Source organism: Penicillium bovifimosum (assembly GCF_028826915.1).
Source record: "Penicillium bovifimosum strain IBT 22155 chromosome Unknown utg000002l_segment0_segment0, whole genome shotgun sequence".
Classification (NCBI taxonomy): Eukaryota; Fungi; Ascomycota; class Eurotiomycetes; order Eurotiales; family Aspergillaceae; genus Penicillium; species Penicillium bovifimosum.
This window is the reverse complement of record NW_026622711.1, coordinates 774,259-797,705: the sequence shown is the minus strand read 5'-3', so window position 1 is coordinate 797,705 and position 23,447 is coordinate 774,259. Positions and strand designations below refer to the sequence as shown.

General features: G+C 51.4%; 9 protein-coding genes across 9 annotated transcripts; 6 read left to right on the top strand and 3 right to left on the bottom strand.

The window, feature by feature from the left end:
- Positions 1-342: 342 nt before the first annotated feature.
- N7515_001499 (uncharacterized protein) lies at positions 343-1,964 on the top strand (the record flags this gene model as incomplete). The annotated part of the gene is made up of 2 exons (XM_056662243.1): positions 343-1,405; positions 1,474-1,964. The coding sequence occupies 2 exons, from the start codon at positions 343-345 to the stop codon at positions 1,962-1,964; spliced, it is 1,554 nt and encodes a 517-aa protein (XP_056524356.1).
- A 1,588-nt stretch (positions 1,965-3,552) lies between these two features.
- N7515_001498 (UTP14 family protein) lies at positions 3,553-6,482 on the bottom strand (the record flags this gene model as incomplete). The annotated part of the gene is made up of 2 exons (XM_056662242.1): positions 3,553-3,735; positions 3,798-6,482. The coding sequence occupies 2 exons, from the start codon at positions 6,480-6,482 to the stop codon at positions 3,553-3,555; spliced, it is 2,868 nt and encodes a 955-aa protein (XP_056524355.1).
- A 267-nt stretch (positions 6,483-6,749) lies between these two features.
- N7515_001497 (mitochondrial 54S ribosomal protein mL41) lies at positions 6,750-7,243 on the top strand (the record flags this gene model as incomplete). The annotated part of the gene is made up of 2 exons (XM_056662241.1): positions 6,750-6,971; positions 7,034-7,243. The coding sequence occupies 2 exons, from the start codon at positions 6,750-6,752 to the stop codon at positions 7,241-7,243; spliced, it is 432 nt and encodes a 143-aa protein (XP_056524354.1).
- A 987-nt stretch (positions 7,244-8,230) lies between these two features.
- N7515_001496 (HECT-type E3 ubiquitin-protein ligase) lies at positions 8,231-12,031 on the top strand (the record flags this gene model as incomplete). The annotated part of the gene is made up of 4 exons (XM_056662240.1): positions 8,231-8,455; positions 8,515-10,223; positions 10,281-11,283; positions 11,360-12,031. 4 exons carry the CDS (start codon positions 8,231-8,233, stop codon positions 12,029-12,031), a joined length of 3,609 nt encoding a protein of 1,202 aa, XP_056524353.1.
- A 976-nt stretch (positions 12,032-13,007) lies between these two features.
- Positions 13,008-15,262, top strand: pab1 (polyadenylate-binding protein; the record flags this gene model as incomplete). Its single annotated transcript, XM_056662239.1, has 2 exons — positions 13,008-15,055; positions 15,112-15,262. 2 exons carry the CDS (start codon positions 13,008-13,010, stop codon positions 15,260-15,262), a joined length of 2,199 nt encoding a protein of 732 aa, XP_056524352.1.
- A 690-nt stretch (positions 15,263-15,952) lies between these two features.
- Positions 15,953-16,309, bottom strand: N7515_001494 (uncharacterized protein; the record flags this gene model as incomplete). Its single annotated transcript, XM_056662238.1, has 1 exon — positions 15,953-16,309. The coding sequence occupies one exon, from the start codon at positions 16,307-16,309 to the stop codon at positions 15,953-15,955; it is 357 nt and encodes a 118-aa protein (XP_056524351.1).
- A 2,033-nt stretch (positions 16,310-18,342) lies between these two features.
- N7515_001493 (fungal specific transcription factor domain-containing protein) lies at positions 18,343-21,075 on the top strand (the record flags this gene model as incomplete). The annotated part of the gene is made up of 6 exons (XM_056662237.1): positions 18,343-18,425; positions 18,490-19,522; positions 19,555-19,677; positions 19,747-19,797; positions 19,860-19,984; positions 20,034-21,075. 6 exons carry the CDS (start codon positions 18,343-18,345, stop codon positions 21,073-21,075), a joined length of 2,457 nt encoding a protein of 818 aa, XP_056524350.1.
- Positions 21,076-21,139: 64 nt separating this feature from the next.
- Positions 21,140-21,511, bottom strand: N7515_001492 (uncharacterized protein; the record flags this gene model as incomplete). The annotated part of the gene is made up of 1 exon (XM_056662236.1): positions 21,140-21,511. The coding sequence occupies one exon, from the start codon at positions 21,509-21,511 to the stop codon at positions 21,140-21,142; it is 372 nt and encodes a 123-aa protein (XP_056524349.1).
- Positions 21,512-22,052: 541 nt separating this feature from the next.
- Positions 22,053-23,412, top strand: N7515_001491 (NAD(P)/FAD-dependent oxidoreductase; the record flags this gene model as incomplete). The annotated part of the gene is given in 4 exon segments (XM_056662235.1): positions 22,053-22,154; positions 22,224-22,349; positions 22,421-23,231; positions 23,249-23,412. The coding sequence occupies 4 exon segments, from the start codon at positions 22,053-22,055 to the stop codon at positions 23,410-23,412; spliced, it is 1,203 nt and encodes a 400-aa protein (XP_056524348.1).
- Positions 23,413-23,447: the final 35 nt, after the last annotated feature.

Here is a 23,447-nt window from a genome sequence, read left to right as displayed (position 1 = left end):
GAAACGGCAAGACCATGTGGGAACAGTGGCCGAGATTGTGTAAACCGGTCGTTGTGTTGGAGGAGCTCCCATCGATGTGGGACAGGTACAGAACCTTGTCGAGTCCAGACTCCAGATCATGTCTTTTTTTTTTCTTCTTTTTTCCCTGGCAGTTGTGAGTTGGCCTCTGAAAAAGCAGCTGAAATGCCCTGCCAAAGTGGCAGGGCAGACTGATGTGGCTGAGGGCCTGAGGCGCTTTGCTGTGTAGAGGTGGTAGGGTCCACAGCCCCTGAATTCGGCGTCCGTGGTTCGCATGTCGCGCACTTTATCACAAAGTCTCAAGTTCAACTCTACAATATCACTATGGCTTATACCAATCCCCCCGCGCTCCCCCGGGAGCTCTGGGGCTGTATTGAGTCACATCTATCCAATGCCGACATCAAATCTTTGCGTCTGGCATGTAAGCAATTCAACAATGCAGTGTTTCTTCGACTCAATCGTGTTTTCTTATCCGCCAACCCCCTCAACATTGCATCACACGACAAGCTCCGCCATCAGATCAATGAGATTATCTGGGATGAGGCGCGCTTGTATCGTGGTCCAGCACGAGTAATTGGAAATGGCCTTGGTAGTGGACATGAATTGCTCTCGGACGAGGATGAACCCGATAATAACAGAGAATGGGCTGCGGAATACCACCCGGATATCAGAGAGGACGTCATTAAGCGCCATAAGTATAAAAGGAGAGATGGGTGTCCCAGATGGTTCAAAGACGCTTGTGAGGAAAACCTTGGCGTTCTAGAATACCGGAAACGTCGTGATGTGGATAGGCCTGACCATATCGCGCGCAGAGAACTGGTGCTCGCTCAGCCTTCCCTGAGGGAGGCCTGGCAACATTATCTGCAGTTGCTGCGTCAACAGAAGGATGTTCTTGCCGATCGGAGTGATCTGGAAGCGTTCGCGTTTGGCGTTAAGCGGTTTCCTACGCTAAAGCGAATTACCATCACACCTGCAGCCCACGGCAACCTCATCACCCCGCTTTACCCGACCCCTATGATTCGTGCTTTCCCGAAAGGCTTCAATTACCCCATTCCTCGTGGTTGGCTGTACCCTAGAGACCATTGGGCCCCGGCTACTGCATATACGTGGAATCAATACCCAGAACTTAGAGATCGGTACCGCGGGTTCCGTACGGCAATACGTGTCCTCGCCAACGAACCCAACTCTGTTTCTGAGCTGGTGATGACTTCTAGCTCTATCCCCACGGGAATCAACTGCACAATCTTCGATGAGCCCTGCGAAGAGTACGACCATTTCGTTACCGTGCTTAAGAAGCCGGGCTTCCGCCGTCTGGACATTGCCTTGCTTGTCAATGGTGAACGTCAGGAAGACCTCGAAGCATGCTGGCGATCTCTGCTTAATGGGCGTCTGCACCGGGCACTTGTGAAGCAAAAGACATGGAAGAGTTCAGGCTGCATACAACATTTAATGAAGACCTCGCCTATTCCGACAGATATCCTCTTCTCCCATTACAGAGCATTGTGCCTATGGAACAATGGTCGAAACTGCGCCATTTCGAACTCTCCGACTTTGTTATCTCACAGGATGACTGTGTCTCTTTCCTCAAGACGTTACCAAACTCCGTTCGCTCCATTGGACTCAGTCTGCTGGAATTTCTTGGCGATGGAGACTGGTATAGTATGTTGGAAGAAATCAAGCGAATGGTATCGGAGAGCACGCTGTGGGGGGACCGGGATGCGGGATCAAGACCCAAAATTACCATCGGCGTGCCAATCGTGCAGGAGAGCCCTACATATGGACACGGTGTATGGGTTGAAAAGGAGGTAGAAGATTTCATTTACGATGAAGGAGGAAACCCCTTTGAGGAGCCTCGTCACCTTAACAACGTCCGACTTGGAGTTGGTGTGATGAGGGATGCATTGGAACCCGATTTTGAACATCCATATGTCGAATGGGCACTTTGATACAGGGCGATACCCGTGGAATTTGGGTAGTCTGGCAGTCGAGGTACTACCATGAACCGAAAGCTTTCATCGGCCAGCCTCATCGGACCCATGTTGCTGCACTGCGAGCTGAGCCACAGCCGCAATTCCTCCATCCCATGAGACGTGTCTCGCGTGGTCGCTTATTAGGCCGGATCTCCCGGTAAGAGGGTGCCCCAACAATGGGGCAAATGGATGATACTAGTCGCCCCTTACATTTGTGAATCTGGGCTTCAGCGGTCTGGACTTGTTCCACGGTGATGATGAGCTAGATCCAATCATACTGTGTACATGAATGGACGACTTTAGGTTGCAAGGCACCTCTTGTCAAGATCTTCAACTTCTTCCATTCCTGGCCGATCGGGTCCTTGATCAAGTCCGAAGTCAGATCCTGGGTGCCAGGAAGCCAACGGCCCCCTCTGTCAGGGGGTCGTGAAATTCTGCAGCAAGCATCAACGAGCGCATTTTGGACACGAATTACGACTACGGCAGTTGCTGATGCATATCAGCGAGAACAACCCAATAAGGATACCAGACCAGTCACCAGGGTTGAACTTCCTGAAATAGACGCGACTGGTCTGGGATCTTTATTGAGTTATTCCCACTGCTGTGCATCAGTAGCTGCCGCACGTCGTAATTTGCGTCCAAGATTTGCTCGTTGATGTTTGCTGCACAATATTCACGACCTGACTTCAGACCTCCCGATCGGCCAGGACTGGAAGCAGCAATCTGAACAGCTGCGCCGGGAAACCAGCCAAATCAAACAAGAATTCGTGCTGTGAGGATCGCGACTGCAACTACGACAACTGCGGCCAGGCTCATAACCTGTTAAGATCTTCAACTTCTTGAACCACTATCATCACTCAGTACGATACACCTTGTACAGCCTTTTCATGATCTCTTTTACATTGTAGATCTTAAGACCTCTACAACCACGGTGTATTCCCTTCTCAACACTCGCATTCTCCATCACAGAAAACCCCATCACAGAAAACCCGGCTTCCACCGCAGATTCTGGCGGACTGGTACTCTGAAAGCCGATTCAAAGTCGACCAAGGACGCTTTCACTCCTCTCAGCTTCTGCATTTGCTCATCCGGTGCTATGAGGGTAGAATAATGCGAACAGACTGGAAGATATAGTTAATCTGAGAGCTGGGCTTCGTATGGAGTAGTACCCCATCAGTCGTCCGGTTGAGGCGCCCACACAGCGGCAGCTATGGGCAGCCATCAAGCCCGCCAAGGTGCGGCTGTCGGCACCGTCCAATGTGGGAATGGCCATGAGTCATGACCTAGAGGTGCAAGGAAGGCATCGAATTTAGTGTGAGGTCAGGTCTCCAAGATCGTAGGTGTCATTAAAGGCAATCTGAAGTAGATGTTCCTGAGATCGGTGTCATCTCCTCAGACTTCACTTTCTGGTTCTAGTCTGCAAATCTCCCCCGTACTTTGATAACGCTCCAGCTATGGATGCAATGGAAATGTGGAAATGCTTTTGATTCAAGGAGTATTGCGCCGGAATGGGTCACATGGTATAAGAAGATACAAAGATGTCTATGATTCCAAATATTCCCGTTCATTGCATGGGCTTCGACATGGGCTTGATGACGCCCTGCTTGATCATGATACGAGGCTTGGTGCCGCTCTGGAAGGTCTCCTTTGTAGACCACTCGGGGCCCAGTGGGAGTCGCAGTGATCGTTCGTACTGTTGTTTGGTCTCAAACTCATGCGGCAGCTGACTTGCCATGTACTTCTTGTTCTATAGTGAAGGAAAATAGTTAGCGACGATGTACGCCTGTGTAGAGACGAGACTTTTCTTACCTTCTGGACTCGCTTCTGGTTGATGATGACCCGATCAAGCTTGGCATCCTTACGCTGCTGGGGCTTCACACCCGCAACAGTGGTGATATCCCGCTTTTGCCTCTTTTGCTGTCTCTTGCTAACACCTTCACCGGCCCAGCTTCCCCAGCCCGGAAGTGTGTTGTCGACGACCTTATCGCCCTCGTCTTCGATGGTGTCCATCTTGTCTTGCTCGAAATCTTGGACGACCTCATCGCCGGCAAAGGCTCTCTTCACGAGGTCATGATTCTTGAGCAGGACAGGGACCTTTGCCTCATCGTCGCTGTCGCTATCGGCGTCGAATTGCTGCTTAGCGAGAGCTGCCTTTGTCTTTTGCTTCTTGCTTTGTGGCTTTGCAGAAACAGCTTGAGGCAGGCTAGCATCAAGCGAGATGTCAATGCTCTCTTGCGCGTCTGGGCCGGTTCGGCGTTTGTTGGTCCGTCCAGTCTGAACTAGCCAAGGATTCTCGTCCTCCGCGGGTGTGTCGTCTTGTTGGTTAACAGAGTCGCGCGAAGCTTGCGAAGGCTTCTTGTTACCGGAGGCCCCCGATTTCTGCTTGGTGGTACCATTGACTACAATGTCCATGTTATCGTCAGACTCGATCGCCTGTGCATCTTCATCATCAGAACCCAGTTTCTCTTCGAATTCATTCTTGAGCAACTGCTTTGCGCGAGCTTTCGGATCGGCCTTCTTTGATTGACCGAACTTTCGCCGACCGACTTCAGTCTCTGCATCGGGCTGGGCTTCCTCTCCGTTGAGTTCACGCTCGAGTTGGCGAAGCTCCGCATCATTCTGTTCCTTGCGAGCGGCGTCGGCGTTTTTCATAAATTTCATCTCAAAGAGGTCGGCATGAGGTCCCTTAACGGCACCCGAAGCATCGACAGGGCCTGTGAGAGTATTGAGTTTTCGCTGAATCTTCTCTCTTTCCACATCGGAACCTTGTTCGTTGAAAGGATCCTCATCTTCCGACTCGGAGCTGGAAGAGCTCAAGTAGTCATCATCTCCATTGGAAACACGCTTGCCCTCGATTCGTTTCCGTAGCTCTTCCTCTCGTTGAGCCAAATCGGCTGCGCTGTTGCGGGCCTCCTCGTCCCAGGCAGTGCGACCGGTCTCTTTCAAGCCCTTGGCCCATTTGCTGTCACGGTGCTTGGAGCCCATGCGGGCTTCGGCTCGCATGCGCTCGTTCTTCTCTTGATCCATGTCGTCCATATCCACGCCGGCTGCCTGAAGCGCCTCGCGCTCTTGTTGCTCCAGCTTCTCGCGCTCCTTGCGATGCACACGGCGGTAAGACTTGCTCTTGATCTTCTTGATACGCTTGGCGCGCACTTCCTCTCGGAAAAGAAGGTCACGTCGCTTGCGCAGTTCTGCCCGGCGTGCCTGAATCTCCTCGACCGGAATGTTGCGAGCTTGTAACTCCTCAAAGCTCTGGATCTGGTCCTCGGCCGTTTTACCTTCAGCCTCAGCCAGACCACTCTCCACAAGAATGTTCTGGATTGCGCTTTCTAGGTCTGTCTGCGGCTTGGCAGCTTCCAAACGGTGAGTCTGCTCGGCATCGGGATCACGGAGCGGGAAGGACAAGTGTTCGGCTCTGCGGTTGGCCTTCACAGTCTCGAGCCATCGGTTCAAAGTCTCCTTGCTCTTCTCGTAGGCAGCAGCCCGGTCGAGTCGATCCTGTTGGCGTTTTGCCAGAGGAGCGTCTAGCTTCCCCGGGATGCCCGTTTTTGATGCTTGGACCACAGCGTCGACATGTTTGAGGGAGTTTTTGAGGCGGGAGTCCGTGATCGAGGGCAGGAGATCGGCAATAGTCAATTTGTTCGAGGAAGTCAAGCCGTATTCCGATGGCTTGCCCTGCTCTTGTGACTTCTGAGTGCGTTTGGTAGGTTTCTCAGTCTCCATAGACTGGACAAAGTCTTGTAGTTTCGATAGTCCGTGAGGATCCACACTAGTATCATCGTCCGAGATAGAAAGATCGTCATCGCTGGCATCACCTTCACTGTCCCCCTCTGACCCAGAGTCCTCATCGCTATCGTCTCTCGCAGCTCGTCTGGCTTTCGCTGCGGCTTCCTTGGTCTCCTCCTCATCGGCCGCTGCATTCATATCCCAGGCGGTCGTGAGATCAACTGCGTCTTCTCCTAGGTCATCGTCCTCGTCGTAGTCCTCACCGTCAGATTCTTCATCTGACTCGTCGAAGTCCTCATCCAAGTTAATCTCTGAGGGCTTCTTAGGTTGAGGGGCCGCTTTCTTTGGCTTGAACGTGGACTTGGATGCGCGGAAAGTGAAGCCTTCGAATCGCTCTTCGTCGCTCTCACCGAGAGCTTCGTCGCTGTCTAGTTCACTGTCATCATCGCTGTTCACTTGTCCGAGTGTCCATTCATGTCCCTCGCTATCACTGCCGCCGTCAAGGCTTCCGCCATCCTCAGTTCTGCGGCGTTTGTGGTGGGGGGTTTCTTCGTCGTCGTCCTCGTCGTCATCGCCGCCGGTGGTTCTCTTGCGGCTGGAGCCATCGTCGTAGGCTCCTAGACGACTGCGTCGAACACCCAATCGGGTTGGGATTTGTTTCTCTGCAATAGCCAGTGCATTGAGTGACCGAGAGCTTTTCCGCTTCTGCGCTGGTTTCTGCGCTGAGCGGTCTTTCGGACCCTGCTTTTGTGTTTGGCTGCGAGGCATAGTGGAGGGGAAATCAAGGAAACCAAATTCCCTGAGTAAAAGAAGCTTCAAATCAGTACTAAAGAAAGTACCAAACGATCTGACGGCTTCTTTCAAGAGGGGTGTAGATGGTGTCGAACTTTTTTCCCGGCAGAAAAAAAGTTCTCGGCGCGGAGATTAGCGCGACCCGTTCATTCGTCGAGTTTTGACTGCCAACTCCCTCCGGACTATTCGACTCGCTCCATCCCTCTTCTTTTTCAACTACGAGGCATCGAAATTGTCGCCATAATGCTCAAACCCACACAGCCAATGATGGCGCGCTTGCGCTTGACCACCAAGCAAGTCAATGGTGGCTACTACAAGGGAAACCGAACCGGCTCCATGGGCCACTTCGACAAGCGAGGCACGTACATACCCGATGCGAAGAAGCACCGTTACTACGTGCCTGCGGAAAAACTCGAAATCCCAGGAAGACGTTACACCGCTGAGACTGCCAAGGAACCATTCATGGTGAGTATAGCAGGCCGTGGCACCACTTGGCTGATGCATCGGATTTGCTAACAACGCTTCAGCTCCACCCCTTCATCACGAAACACATGCGCAAGACACCGTCAAACTATGTTCAAGATATCGAGCGGAATGGTCGAAAAGTCACCGTGATCAGAGGATTCCAGGGGAAGGACTACTTAGAGAAGTGGGCCGAGACCGCTGAAGCCGAGGATGCCCGCCTAGCAGACTTCAATCGCAAGAATGAGGCCGAGGAGGCAAGTTCAAAAGCATAAGTGCAAGCGCAGACGACAGATCTGGTGGCCCTGGGAATACAGCCGAAGTTCCTGCATCGATTAGGACTCAAACCCGAAACCCAACCCCAACCCAACCCGAACACCAGATGAGTTCTCAGAAGGCCTCAGACAAGCGAATTGCCTACCGGAGCTTGTCTTTGTACTTTGAACCAACCATATGTGCAGCAGCCTAGGCGACTGGAAGTCTCTTGAGTTTTCTGCCAGTGGTCCAGCATACCATTCAAAAGCGTCTCTCCGGGGCAGTGTTCAGTAACTTTGTTGAGCTTTTTTTTCTATATCCGCTGGCCGTTTGAATATCCCATGTATTATAGTCTTTACAACATCATCTTAGATTGGATTATGGAGATTCCCGAGGCATCGGTGGACATCTGCCATTCTTAACATACGCATACTCTCCGCCGGGCTTGGAAGATCTGGCATCGGAGCAAAGGCAGCTTTGTATCATCTTAACGATTCTCACGGATTAGGCCACCAAAGATCCAGTGGCCTTGTGGTTATTTTCGTATCTATTTCATTGCCATAGTGCATCTTTCCTGATATTTTGATATCACCTACAGTACATAGTGCCGCCGATATTTGTTTATAGGCAATGTGTACTACATGTACGTAGGCGACGGCAAATAAATCTATACAGCGAGTCATGATCATTCAATTTACTCGTGTCTAGGTACACTACCTGATTACTGTGTATTAAAAACAACGAGAATGTTCCAGTGGCGATGTTTGTTAAGGTACCAAAATGAGTCCGCTCAGAGATGGGAGTGGTCTGTGCACACAGGCCGATAAGCCCGCCATGCTCTCCGTATCGGACCCCCGGCGACGGCGATGTCATAGTTCTTTACCTTTCCCTCAACCGACGGTGACGCAGGCTTGCCTTTCTTGCTTCACAGGCAGCTTGGGGAATCGTTTCATTTGCTCTGCAATTCTTTTCCGTTTTCTCTGCACGAAGCAGCTCCTGCGGCTGCCATGTTTCAATCTTTCACAGGAAACTCTCGTCGGCCGCGACAGGTGAACCTCAGTGGCCGGGCCAATAATCCATTCGCTGCATTCCCCGGAAACTCGCCTACTCGAAAACCCCCCATGCCGCGAACCCCGAGAGCGCAGTCGCCATTGCTCAGCGAGAACGAGCACTCAGACAGCTCGAGAGAGATCGACAAACCGCATGCCGCACCGTCCAGCGAGTTTGGCGGGGTCATCGCAGCAGGAAAGCAACATATGCGGAATGGAGTTCTGAATGGGATAACTTCGAGTGGGAGAGAGTCTGCAGCGCTTTGGGACTCGACAATAAAACGCGCCCAACGACGGATGTTGAGCGACTGGAGTACCTGTCACGTCTTTCCGCACCACCATATCCTACAGCGGAGCAATGTCTGGGCCAGCTCAGGATTTTGGTCCAGTTTGTGGGATCGGTAAAGAGCCAGGAAGATGTCTTACGCCTGGTATACTTCTGCCAAGTGCTTCAGCAGACCTTCCATGCTCTTCCGACGATTGCCACAGAAGGTGAATGGACCGAGCTATTGAAAAGACTGGCTATCGCTATTTTCCGTGCCCTCAGCTCGGCCACGCAAACCCCGACTCACGGAGCGGCAGTTTTGCCCCTGCTCCGGACAATGGTCTTCTTGGTCGACTTGATACCGAAAAGGATGGCAACGATTGCGGAGCAATACTATCAAGCGATGGCATACTTGACAAAGAACATCGCGCTGTTGGGAGACCTGTCACCGGAACATCTGACGGGCGCTGTTTTGGCTCTTCTTCGACCGATTACCTCGGAAACCATGACTGCATATGAAGCTCTTGCCATGTCATATCTCACCATTCCAAACCTGGCCGCATTTCTTGGTGGACTTGAGGGGATGGCACATCAAATCAACTATAAACTATTGGCTCCCGCAATCGAATCATGCATTGCTTCAGCTAAGGGACGCCCATCCGTCGAGGATATCGAAGCTCGACATTGGCTGCTTGCATACTTGATCTTCTTTCACCGATATGCTTCTCCGGGCCAAGCTAGTTTGCAAACACCCGACCTAGGATTCTTAAATGTGGTCTCTGAATTACTGAATTCAACATCCGCATACCTCACACGGTGCTTCGAGGTGGATGAATCGAACGATCCGGGTACAATCAGTGGTCCTTCATTGCATCCATTTGTCAAGGAGCAAGTCAGTAGCCTCGTTAACCAAAGCAGCATCACGGGTTTACTTTCTCGCATCAACACACCCAACCTTTCTCAGACAGACCCATCCGATAGAGTATCAGAGGCATCGAGAGAAGCCAAAATACTCGCCAAATATGCTTTAAACTTGTTGAGGGTGTTCCCTCGGCGCGGAGACGACATTCGAATGTGGTTATACCTGGGCTCAGCGCCTTCGGCGGTCTCTGGCCAACCCGGCACGAAGATACCGGCGATCAAATACTTCTGGCAGGCATCTAGATCCAGTCGGGTCTTCCAATCCATTAGCAAAGACTCGACTAGGGTTCTTCCATTACTGCAAGAACCGGAGGATGGGAGTCGATACGAACAAGACCAGGACTGGACGATCATTCTCCTCTTTCTCGAGCTTTACACGTTCGTTCTGAAAGTCATGGACGACGAAGAGTTCTTCTCAGGTGCGTCGCCATTTGCAGCCTCAGCCAATGTCCAGTCTTCGTGGACAAAAGAGAGTGCGCTGCCTCTGGAAGACATCAAAAGCATGACTATTTTCCTCAAGAATCTCGCATTCACTCTTTACTGGAATGTTGCCGATTTGACGAAGAAAGGGCCCGTTCCGTCATCCACTGTGGATCTCAGAAGCTATTTCAATCACTCAACGCAATTACCTGGACTGAATGAGTATTCCGAAGCGGGTGCTAGGGAGGGGGATGGATCTAATGACCTTCCCGGAGTGACAGGCATCCCGCTTGACTATTTCAAAGGGTTGGTTACTGGCTTATTGAGAATGCTGCACGAGAGAGAGTAAGTCGACAAGTTATTACTGCATGACTTAGACATCTGTAACTGACATGCTTCTAGTTCTCGGCGAAAGTTCCTCCCTCAAGATCACTGGCTCATGACGGATCGTTTTGACATGGAAGGCTTTATTCCAGCTGTCGTGGCAGAAGAAGAGAAACGGCATGAATTCCAAGATGATGATGAGGATGGCGAGCCTGATCTGCTCGACGATGAAGATCAGGAACCCTCTCACCTTATTGGTAACAGCCATGCACGACGATTGATCAACATTCAGGCTATGCGAGAGCGTCAACGCAGACAAGCCCACAAGCATGCTTTAGCTGCCATTGCTCCTAGGTTGGAAATTCTTCGAAATATGCCTTTCTTCATCCCATTTGCCACGAGAGTGCAAATCTTCCGTCAATTCATACTTAGAGATCAACAACGTCGCCGTAAAGGCTTCGTCGACCCCGAATCCTGGCGCTTGTCTGTGGCCCAAACTTCCATGCTGACTGGAGCATCTGAGAGTGCAGCAAATATCTTGGCCCGACACCACGCTGACATTCGCCGGGAAAGCGTGTTCGAAGATGCATACTCTCAATTTTACAGCTTGGGTGACGGTCTCAAGGAGCCAATCCAGATCAGCTTTATTGACCAGTTTGGAGCAATGGAAGCCGGAATTGATGGCGGCGGTGTGACAAAGGAGTTTCTGACCAGCATCACGGCAGAAGCATTCAGAACGGATGATCACGAGAGCATGTTTGCAGAAAATGACCACCATCTGCTGTATCCAAGCCCGACAGCGGTTGACCAGCTCAAAGCGGTACTCAGCGAGGCAGGCCTCACAAGTTCAAGTATTGAATGGCAGGATGACGTGCGTGGTCTTCTTCGACGCTATGAATTCCTCGGTCGAGTCATTGGAAAGTGTCTCTATGAGGGAATATTGGTCGATGTCAACTTTGCACCATTTTTCCTTCTGAAATGGGCCTTAACAGGAGGCTCCAGATCTGCGGTGAAGGAATCCTCTTATCGCGCGAACTTGAACGATCTGAAAGATCTCGACGAGGGGTTGTACCAAGGTTTGGTAAGTGAGGTCACTCGACTAGGTTGAGATTTCCTTTCTGTTTGTGAACCCGCAGCTGACCGGTTTGTTCTATTAGTTACAACTGAAGAATTACCCCGGCAATGTGGAAGACTTTGGCCTCGACTTCACCGTCAATAATATCATTCGGATGCCCAGTGGAACCAACCGCACTGTCACAGCAGAGCTGAAGCCAAACGGCTCGCAGACCCCAGTGACGAACAAGAACAGATTGGTCTACATTTCCTACATGGCTCGTTACCGCCTGCAGGTGCAACCTGCTCTTCAGACCAATGCTTTCTTGCAAGGTCTGGGTCAGATCATTCAACCCGCCTGGTTGTCTATGTTCAATCAATCCGAGTTGCAAACATTGGTGAGCGGAGACAAGGCCGACATTGATGTGGAGGACCTGCGTCGCAACACTCAGTATGGAGGTGTATACGTGATAGGTGATGATAATCTGGAGCACCCAACTATTGCATTGTTCTGGCAAGTCATGCATGAGATGACCAACGAAGAGCGGCAAAAAGTTATCCGATTTGTGACGTCTACTCCTCGAGCTCCATTGCTCGGTTTCAGTCACCTTCGACCCCATTTCAGCATCAGAGACTCCAGCGAGGACCAGGAACGACTTCCGAGCACCAGCACCTGTGTCAACCTTCTCAAACTACCACGGTACTCTGACGCGGAGACATTGCGGAGCAAGCTCTTGTACGCAGTGAGCTCTGGTGCCGGATTTGACTTGAGTTGATGTGACTCTTTTTCTATTCTTTTGTTCATGTTAGGCAGGTCTCTGCCCTACTGTGTAGATCATTTATTATGCGTGCATAGCATGGGCGTGAAATACAGAGATTCTTATTGGTGCACATGAGTTGATAGTAAATTGTAGGACCTTAGGGCTCTTTAAGTGATACTAGTCATGCCAAAGTCTTAGGAAGAATGAGAAGATTAAAGCAGCATGTTTTCTCTCAGAATTCTCTTCAAAGAAAATATCAGCATACCCGAGCCAGGGATCGACTTCCATACTTCCGCATAGCCCTTAAAGCGGCATGCCCCCACTCCCAAATAGGACTAGTGTATCCATCTCGTGCTGCCTCTTGAGTTTTCCAGAATCAATTGCTTTGGTTCAACTTTTTCTTCCTACAACCCCCCTCTCTATCTCCGTCTTCTCTCTTTCTAAAGGGAATCCTTCCTTTTTCTTTTCGAATCCTTATCGAAAGATAAAAATCTCAAAAAAACACGAAAAACCCCCAGAAAATTTTTTCCAGTTATCTTATCTCATCCCGATTGTGCGGTGTGTGTGGAAGATTTTCTTTCAACGCCTCATCTTCGCTTTCACCTGGTTAGTCAATCTCGCCTTTATCCCTCTCCATTCGACTCTCTGTCTTCCCACGATCTGGTCATCGCTGCAGACACTTCCATCTTTCGCTTCTCTCTCACCCGCATATGATTCGGCTTCCCCGCTAACCGATACCAGTGCTTTTCGCTCAAGTGAAATTTCTCTAAACTCTTTGTTCGGACACCTTGCTGTATGGACCCCTCGCTTTCCATTGATTTTCCTCCCCTCGTGTTTCTCGTCTCTTCTTTGAGTGCTTGCCAAAGAGACTGCATCAACTGCGGTGTAACCTTATCTCATATGCCTCCTTGATTCCCCTCCCCCTCTCCGCGATAGGCTCGGCACGCACATGCTAAGACGATCTTAACCTTTAGTGAAAACATCCATCATCATGTCTGCTGAGGCTCCCACCACCGCTCCCGCCGCTGAGCCTGTCGTCAATGGCACCCCTGAGGCAACCCAGGCCCCCGCCGAGGCTGCTCCTGAGGCCGCCGGCGATGCTGCCAACAACCAGCCCCACTCGGCTTCCCTCTATGTCGGCGAGCTTGACCCCTCCGTGACCGAGGCCATGCTCTACGAGCTCTTCTCTTCCATCGGCCAGGTCGCTTCCATCCGTGTCTGCCGTGATGCTGTCACCCGCCGTTCCCTCGGTTACGCCTACGTCAACTACAACAACACCGCTGACGGTGAGCGTGCCCTTGAGGACCTCAACTACACTCTCATCAAGGGCAAGCCTTGCCGCATCATGTGGTCCCAGCGTGACCCCGCTCTGCGCAAGACTGGCCAGGGTAACGTCTTCATCAAGAACCTCGACAACGCCATTGACAACAAGGCTCTCCACGACACCTTCGCTGCCTTCGGTAACATTCTCAGCTGCAAGGTCGCTCAGGATGAGTTCGCCAACTCCAAGGGCTACGGTTTCGTTCACTACGAGACCGCCGAGGCTGCCAACAACGCTATCAAGCACGTGAACGGCATGCTGCTGAACGACAAGAAGGTCTTCGTCGGCCACCACATCTCCAAGAAGGACCGCCAGAGCAAGTTCGAGGAGATGAAGGCTAACTTCACCAACATTTACATCAAGAACATCGATCTCGAGATCACTGACGATGAGTTCCGCACCATGTTCGAGCAGTTCGGTGAGATCACCTCCGCCACTCTCAGCCACGACCAGGAGGGCAAGAGCCGTGGATTTGGTTTCGTCAACTACGCCAACCACGAGAGCGCCGAGGCCGCCGTTGCTGAGATGAACGAGCGGGAAGTTAAGTCCCAGAAGCTCTACGTCGGCCGTGCCCAGAAGAAGCACGAGCGTGAGGAGGAGCTGCGCAAGCAGTACGAGGCTGCCCGCATGGAGAAGGCCTCCAAGTACCAGGGTGTCAACCTTTACGTCAAGAACTTGACCGACGACATTGATGATGAGAAGCTCCGTGACCTGTTTGCTCCCTACGGTACCATCACTTCCGCCAAGGTTATGCGTGACGCCGCTGAGCGCTCGCCTACCCCCGAGGCCGAGAAGGAGGGCGAGGAGACCAAGGAAGCCAAGGAGGGTGAGGAGAAGGAGAAGGAGGTCAAGACCGAGGAGAAGGAGACCACCGAGGAGAAGAAGACCGAGGAGGGTGAGGAGTCCGAGGAGAAGAAGAACGAGAAGAAGGCCTTCGGCAAGAGCAAGGGCTTCGGTTTCGTTTGCTTCAGCAGCCCCGATGAGGCCTCCAAGGCCGTCACTGAGATGAACCAGCGCATGGTCAACGGCAAGCCCCTCTACGTTGCTCTCGCTCAGCGCAAGGATGTCCGCCGCAGCCAGCTTGAGGCCAGCATCCAGGCTCGCAACACTATCCGCCAGCAGCAGGCCGCTGCCGCTGCCGGTATGCCCCAGCCTTACATGCAGCCCGCTGTCTTCTACGGTCCTGGCCAGCAGGGCTTCATGCCTCCTGCCCAGCGTGGTGGCATGCCTTTCGCTCCTCAGCCCGGTATGATGCCCGGTATGCCCGGCGGTCGTCCCCAGTACCCCGGTCCCTTCCCCCAGGGTGGCCGTGGTATGCCCCCCAACCAGATTCCTCCCAACTTCCAGGGTATGCCCATGGGCATGCAGGGTCCTGGTGGTGTCCCTAACGGCATGGGCTTCCCCATGGCTCAGGCATATGGACGTGGCGGCGGTGGCCGTGGCCAGGTTGGCGGTATGCCCATGAACATGCGTGGCGGTCCTGGATTCGGTCGTGGTGGTCCTCAGATGGGTCGTGGCCGTGGCCAGCCCGCTCCCGGTGCCCAGCCCGCTGGCGAGCCCGCCTCTGCCAACCAGGCTCTTCTCGCCGCTCCCCCTGCCCAGCAGAAGCAGATGCTCGGCGAGGCCCTTTACCCCAAGATCCAGGCTCAACAGCCCGAGCTTGCTGGCAAGATCACTGGTATGCTGCTTGAGATGGATAACGCTGAGTTGCTTGGCTTGTAAGTTACACTTTCTACGTTTTTATTATATGTGACAGGTGCTAACCTCCTTCCAGGCTCGATGATGAGGAGGCTCTCCGCGGCAAGGTCGATGAGGCCCTTAACGTCTATGATGAGTACATGAAGAACAAGGGTGATGGTGAGGCTACCGAGGCCAAGCCCCAGGAGGCCGCTAAGGAGGCCCCTGCTGAGGAGAACAAGTCTTAAATGACATGTTTTACTCTCTTGTCTTCTCGGAAATCTTTGGACGCACGTTAATGACGACTTTTCCTTTCTCTACCATTCTTTGTTACCTCCTTTCACCCTTTCTACCCTTACTTCTCCATGTCTGATCCTGATATCCTCCCTCGGTTCGAAAAGTTTGTTCTTAGGCAGCCACCTCTTTGGTGTTTAGTGAATGCGGTATGACATCCGCAATGTTCTCTACAGTTCTTTCTCCGATTTCCCTAGTCATTACCTCTACTGTACGTTTACAATTGCTTGCATTGGGCTACATTGGTATCTTTTTGGAGATCGAAGAAGCTATGCAGGGACCGGTAAAAGTCTTGATATTTTTCTTCTAGGCGCTGGGTGTGGTTCCTTTGACTGTGCTTTTCGCTTTTCTTATTCCGCTTTTTGTTTTTGTTTTCTTCAATTGGGAGGCATTCTTGTGGTTCGTCTTGCTGGTATGATTGTCTGAATAAATTGAAGAGTTCCTCGAAAGGTTCGGTGGTCCTTGTGTTCTTGGGATACGAAGAGAGCAGCCTTGACAATCAATGAGACTCAAGTTTGATGATTGCCTGTATCAATGTAGTCAGTAAGTGGTAGCCAACCCTAGTACGGCCTAATCCAGAAGCGATTCCAACCTGAGATATCCATATTCCCACCTCATCCCCAGTGCAACTCCATTCCTCTCACTCAATATTTCCGAAAAAGCATCTCACGATTAATGCTCACCCTCCCCGCCACAACCTCCTGCCGATAATGATCTGCCTGCAACTCCGCAGCGGCATAAATCGAAGCCTTGTTCGAATGATAATTCCCAGGCACCTTGATAGAGATGCACAGAGGGTATGCGTGGTGCATCGGACGGACGGAGATAGTCGCAGCGCCGGTGCGGATGTAGGTTGCGACTAGACGTAGCAGGTCTTCATCGGAGGCTGTCGAGTCGCGGGCGTTAAGGAAGACAGTGACCCAGTTGTTCACTTGGCGTGGGTTGTGTTCGGGTTCGGGGATTAGGGTCCCGTCGCAGTAGAACATGCTTTGTCTTTGCATTTTGATGGATTTTTGTTTTTGTGGGAGGTTAGAGATAGAGAGATATGTGTGTGTGAGAGAGACAGAGATAGAGAGATGGAGAGGGGGAAAGTGTGTGTGAGAGAGAGGCGTCGAGTGAGCTCGAGATCCAGGATGTAGGCATAGGGTGGTGCTTAAATACTGCTGGCTGATGGGTAGGTTGTCGTCTTGTTTGTAGACTTAGAGGACAATCATAACAAGGGGATTGATCCGGTCTTTCACCGGTAGATGCCCTTTCGACTCTTTGTATGCGGCCGGCTTTGAGAGATAGCTCGAGAATCAACGAATCGAGTAAAGGTTCTCGGTCTATTCTGATATCAGGTGAGTAGAGGAGGGTCCGCTAGGTCTACTCTTCCTCGCTGGATGGAATACAGTCTATACAGAGTCCTACATTCCCTTCGGCCCTGTTGAGATATCTTTCCTGGATAGAACGACAACCTCACACTTTTCTACTGGACTATGGGGAACCTTCGATGTTTAAGGAAAGTAGTAAAAGTCATACAAGGATAAAGCCGTCAATAAAAGCAGATAGCAGATTTCCTGATTTCTTCTTGGGTTGTTGGGCTTGGTGGGTTTAAGAGAGTGATTCGAAGGGAACATCTAACGTTCAAGGAGTTGTGGTTGTTGTGTCTGGAGAAAAGTTGAGAAATGAAGAAAGTCCGAAACAATCAATTGTGTTTCCTTTGTTTCTAAAACCAATGAACTGGATCATCGACCCCTGCCAACCCCTGTAGAATAGTTCTGTACAGATTGATTTAGGAAATGTTCCAGAAAGATTCACTTCACCAGTTTCATGAGCCATAAAGAGACGACCAAAGAGACACAAACTATAGAGCAGATCAGGAGCCACAACCACAACCCAAGAGGCCTCAAAATGCCTTTGTCGCAATATAAGACTGATTGCTTTGTACTAACTAAAATGGAGACAAAATATCAGTATGATCATGTCTTAGTAGCCAACATCTAAAGACTCCAAACATCCTATATCTACCGCAAAGTGCCTAAGCAGACTTGAAATCAGACAGAAAAGACAAGAACCAGCCATCGTAGCATCTAAGGAAGCGAAAGCCGCGCAGATCTCTAGACAGCAGCAGTCTTACGACTGAGAATCAAGGTCAGTCGATCCAAGTCCGAGCCACAGTCCAACATCCCAGCTAAACAACACTTCAATCCGAAGGAATGTTATACCAAAACGGAAGAGAAATGCGAGAACTCGCATACAACCCTCGCCAGATTACCCACTGGGTGAACGTATTCTTAGACGCACACGACTGCAGATGCGACGATCTCGCCATAATGCGCACGGTCGTGACTTGTATACGGACCCAAGTGGTCAGCATTACGGAGGTTGCGATGCATCATAATTTTCCGCGGTGTATCTCGATCCAGGTCCCTGGAGACCATCATGATAGAGAGTCGATTCTCGCTGCTGCCGAGTTGTCGGCGGAGTATCTTCGCTCGCAGGTGGCGCTGGGGTCTGTCTGTATCAATCGGGCTAGGCTTTTCCGGGCGAGATAGTATCTTCTGTACTGGTGGCAGTTTTAGAAGGCGTTTAGTGGTGTTTGGGTTTTGGCAGCGAGTTGATATTCGAGTGTGGGATCTACCGATGTTTGAGTGAGGCCATAGTTGCTCTTGCTGTTTGATTATGTAGCAATAAAACATTAACAGGAACATTAGAATCACGTTTGCCTTATGGGACTTTAACGCAAGAAAGAGTGCACACAAATTGAAATGGTGCCTTATCATCGCCCCAAAGCTGAAGAGTGAAGATCTCCCAAGGGCCAAGGCTGTTCGGGTGGGGCTCGAACCCCCGGATTTGCTGACTAAAATATTTTCCCCCCGGCCTTCAAACTCCCCCCGGTCTTCAGGGCTTCAACTACCGCCATCACCCGTTCTTCGGTGATTTGCGCCGTGATGGTGTTAAAAAAATGTCCCATCTGTTCGAGAGTGTTCAAAAAGACCGAACACTACAAAAGACATGAGCGGTCGCGTCAGTAACTCTTGAATTACTAGACATGAGCACCAACCTAACATGCAAAACAGACACCAAGGAACGCCCATACGAATGCAATGTCTGCCACAAGCGCTTCTCTCGGAGGTGAATCTTACCGCAGTAGCATGTCTCATTGAATTTCCTGTACCAGTAACTAATGAGTGTACAGCGATGTCTTGAGCCGACATGCCAAGGGCCATAATCAAGCCGACGCGGCAGCGGGTCCACCAGTACCAAACCAGCGGTCATCATTGATTGCAGGTACATCGTCAATGCTCGTCGGATCAGGAGATGATTACATCGGCGTAGAAGCACAGATGCCAGCTCTCATGGCTCCGAGAGGGGCGCCTCTCCCATCCGGGCTCCCATCGTCCCTGGATTATCTTGCCGATATCTCAGCCCACCATGGCCGCGTCGAGTCAGAGATCGGCGCAATGGTCATGGACGAACAGCAGCCGTATTTTGGCTGGAATGAAGTCACGCCGGCGGATCAAGCGTCACATCGAGCTGGCTTGGCCTTTGACCCTGTGCCGAAAGATATGCTACAAATGTGGCTTGAGCCTCGCGATTCAGCATCAAATGGCTCGCTGGATCCCATGCGCGATAGCCAATTTCCTTCGATGAGTGGTAATTGCATGCTCCCCTCGGACCAGCAGGGTCAGCATACAGCCGATAGCAGCGGCAACATTCCCAATGAGCGGTTTGATAGAGTTCAGCGGTGCTGGTTGGCCCCATCGAATACTGGACGTCTCATCAATAGCTTGTGGGGGGATATCACTCTCTCCTCTGTGGACAATATCTTTTCTATTCATTCGTTATATTATTCCGGTGAGCCGGATGTCAGTCAAGCATTACGGCGCGGATTCGACGAGGAATGCAGACGACGTCTGCAGGCAGCTTTTGGGGAGATGACTCCTTCACATATGCAATCTCTCATGAATAGAGGTCATCCAGACACGCCTGTCTCGACTTTGAATCATTCTGAATTTCCTCCTGCTGAGATCCTTGATATGGCATTAGACCTATTCTTCCGTCTCTTCCATCCGCTCCTGTCGTTTGTCCACCTTCCGACCTTTTCGGCGAGGAAAACGCGTCCATCTTTATTATATGTCATGACGCTGATAGGCATGACATTGCTTGGTACTAAAGGAACAACAGCTTTTGTGTCCAGGAATTTCTCGGCAAGTCCAACATTATCAAATGTATGAGATACCAGTCACTGACAGTCTTTTAGAGTGCCTTAGAGAAGGTTTCCACTGAATTTGCTCGATGCTCAGTGGGACTTGAGAGCGCTTCTGGGACGATGACCTTATTTGCGACAGCTTTGCTCTTATTGAACTTGGCTGGTCTGACAGGGGTAAGACATGGATACCTGGTCTAGTGTGATTTCTGTGGATCTTGAATACTAACCAATATTGTTCTCCAGGAAAAAGATCACCTAGAACAATGTCAACCACTGTATATCAATGTCATATCTGTGAGTTTGAAGATCGCCATTCTGTACTTCCGGTCTATACGGTTCTGATGGTCGGATTGCAGGTTGCCCAAAGGCATGGGCTATTTTCTGCCTCCGAAGGGCAAATCCTTGACAAGACTCTATTCGAAAGAGTTCCTGATACTGACATGAGATGGAAGGCTTGGAGCAAAGTCGAGTCAACCAAGAGGTACGTCGCAACTGACCATTTGTGCAATACACTACTAACAATATGGAAGAATAATCATCGGACTTCTTCTCTTGGATTCTTGGTACTCCTCATTCCTCTCGACAGGTCCAATCATAGTTCCAGACTCGATCCAACTCATACTGCCCTGCAGCGAATCCCTCTTCCAGGCTCACTCCTCTGTACAATGGACCCATATAGTCCGAAACGGCAAGCGTATCATCTCATCAACAATCCTCGCACCGTCTGAGAACGTCGACATCCCCACCTTAGATACTCCCGCAGATGGCTACTCTATCCAAGCGGTACTGGCAATAATTCACATCCGTCAACTAGAAGCCTACCACCGCCTTCTGTCCAATAGATCCAGCTACCCTTTCGCCCCATGCCACACTTACGCCATGGATGGCAGAGCCAGATGTCTCCCCTCACTTCAATCCCAACTTATCGCAAACTACGGCGACCCCCTCGACCGCCTGAACCCCAACTCTCTCATCATGTGGCACTATATGTGCATGACTCTCACGGCCGATCTCCAAATATTCGACCTCGCCGCTGGCCGCGCAGGCCCGGCTCCTGCGCGCAAGGCCCTAGACGACATCCGCGAGTGGTCGCAAACACCTGCAGCCAGACGCGCGTGTCTTCATGCTGCACATATCTACAAAGTCATGGCGAACCGCAAAACCTCCGACCATTCTACGTTCCAATCTATGTTTTCGCTCTTCTCAGCTGGTCTAGTCCTCGGCCTGTATACATTCATGGTGGCGGAATCGACGAGTTCGTCGTCCAGTGTCGAGTCAGTGGAGTTGATGGAGGACGTTGGCTGGAGGTTAGTAGGGACGGAGGGGTTCACGAGCTTCATGGAGCCTGAAGGGAGTCAATCTTTCGCACCGGCTGATGACCCTGCTGTGAACTTTATTCGCAACGGGGCTACTATCTACTTGCGAGGCTCGTCGCTCCAGGGTGGATATCAGTCCGCACGTCGGATTCTCCTCGATTATGCCTCCCTTCTCAAAGACTCCGGAAAGTGGAGTGTCAAGAAGTTCTCTTACATTCTATACATTATGAGCGATGTCCTCATGGATGTGGAATGACAATAACCGCAAAACAAATCAAAAGCATCACATTATACTCTCATATCCACTATGCCTCTCATACCTACGCAACACCAACCCACCACGGCTGGTAAGCAAGAATGCGGTCAATGTCTACCCACTCCCTAGAAGCAACAATCTCCAGCCAATGCCAATCAGCAACATCGGCTGCGTACCCCAGAATATGCTCACGTCGCGGCCCACGTCCTACAGGCAATGACAGACAGCACGGTTGATCGTGATGCAGGGGTCTGAGGGAAATAGTAGCATCTCCGGATCGGCACCGCTCAGCCACCAGCCGCATCATGCTCTCGCTGCTGGTTGGTCGGAAGCGTCCGCTGGCCATACTGAAGTGTACAGTTACCCAGAGAATGGGCCCCTCTGGCTCGAGGATGTTGGAGCCATCTGCGCGGAAGAACATCCCTCGTCGTGGCATCTTGAGAACTCGGAAGGGTGTGTTGAGACACTGGTTTCGGATGATTGGTTTAGAGGGACTCTCCGTGAGTTGGGGATTTCGTCGAGGGATGAGGGTTCATTCATATACTTCACTCTGTCCTAGTCCGTGGATAGATGCCTTTTTCGAGTCTTTGTTAGAAACAATACCCTTTTGTCTCTTTCAATTCTATCTATGCACCGCATTCTCTCTTTGTCTGTATAGCCATAGGCATGAGCTCGCTGTCTTCATGCTGTAACTCAGTCTATAGGATTTTGTAAGAACTTTAGCACAATGAAAGATGTAGGGTAGGTCATTGAAATTATGTAGACGTCTGTACGGAGTATACAGCTTCGGTTAATTGTGGCAGGTTGTATACTTTCGAGTCCTATACTTGATAAGCGTGCGGGTGATCCCGGTCTAAGCTCGGGGTCGTCTATCACTCCCGAGGCCCATCCCGAGATTGCGGGGATGCTCCTTCCAGTTATTACCCCCCAGCTCGTTCCTTCCTCGCATATTGCTGGTCGGCTGCGCCTGCCAGAAAATGTCCGCACGTGCTCTCTTTAAGAATATTAAGCTTATAAACAAGCTTCCCACCCGCGGCTTTTCCACCACCGGCCCCGCCAATGCAGACTTCACACATGCGGTACGTGCATGATGGCATCCTCGGGCACGAATACAACCATACTGGTAACTGACCTATTAAAACTACCAGGTAATCGGCGCCGGCGTCGTCGGCCTCGCAACAGCACGACAACTAGCAGCACGCGAAGGCACATCAACAATCCTCCTAGAGCGCCACGACGCGCCAGGAACCGAGACAAGTAGTCGCAATTCCGAGGTACGCCAGACAACCGCAACACCCCTACAAGACCACAAGCAAGCAACAAAAAACCAACACATTTGGCAAAGGTAATTCACGCAGGCCTCTACTACCCCGCAACCTCCCTAAAAACCACCCTCTGCATCCGCGGCCGCAACCTCCTCTACGCCCTCTGCTCAAAGCACAACATCCCGCACCTCAACACCAAAAAATGGATCGTCGCGCAAACCCCCGAACAATGGGAAGCATGTCTAAAAATCCACTCCCACGCGCAATCCCTCGACGCGCCCACCCGTCTAGTCAGCGCAGACGAAGCCCGTCGCCGCGAACCAGCCGTCAAAGCCGACGCCGGCATCGTCGAGAGCCTGACAACCGGCATCGTCGACAGCCACTCTCTGATGACATATCTCCTCGGCGACTTCGAAGATCGCGGCGGGGACGTAGCGTTCAAGACGCGCGTGACCCGCGTCGAACCCATTGATGCCGGCCGCGGCGGATACAGTATTACCGCTGTGTCGGACGAGGATGGGTCTGAGACGTCTATTACGGCTGAGACGCTGGTTAATAGTGCGGGACACGGGGCTTGTGCGATTAGTAACATGTTGCTTCCAGCGGAGAGGCATTTTGTGCCGCATTATGCGAAGGGGACGTATTTTTCGTATGGGGCGAGTTCGCCGAAGACTTCGGTGCTGGTTTATCCGGCTACGTTGCCGGGTACTGGGGGGCTGGGCACGCATCTTACGCTTGATATGGCTGGAAGGGTAAGGTTTGGGCCGGATGTGGAGTGGGTTGATAGTCCGGATGATTTGCGGCCTAGTGCTAAGAGGTTGGAGTTGGCGTTGGCGGAGATTAGGGCTTATTTGCCTGGTGTTGATGTTGATGCTATTTCGTTGGATTATTGTGGGATAAGGCCTAAGTTGGGGAGGGGGGTGCTGTTAATGAGGGGAAGGGTTTCCAGGACTTTATTATTCGGGAAGAGGAGGGTTTGCCTGGATTTGTTAATTTGTTAGGGATTGAGAGCCCGGGGCTGACAGCTTCGTTGGCTATTGGTGAGATGGTGGATGGGATTTTGTATCGTTAGAGATGTGGTTTTGCATGGTTTCTTGTAGATACTCC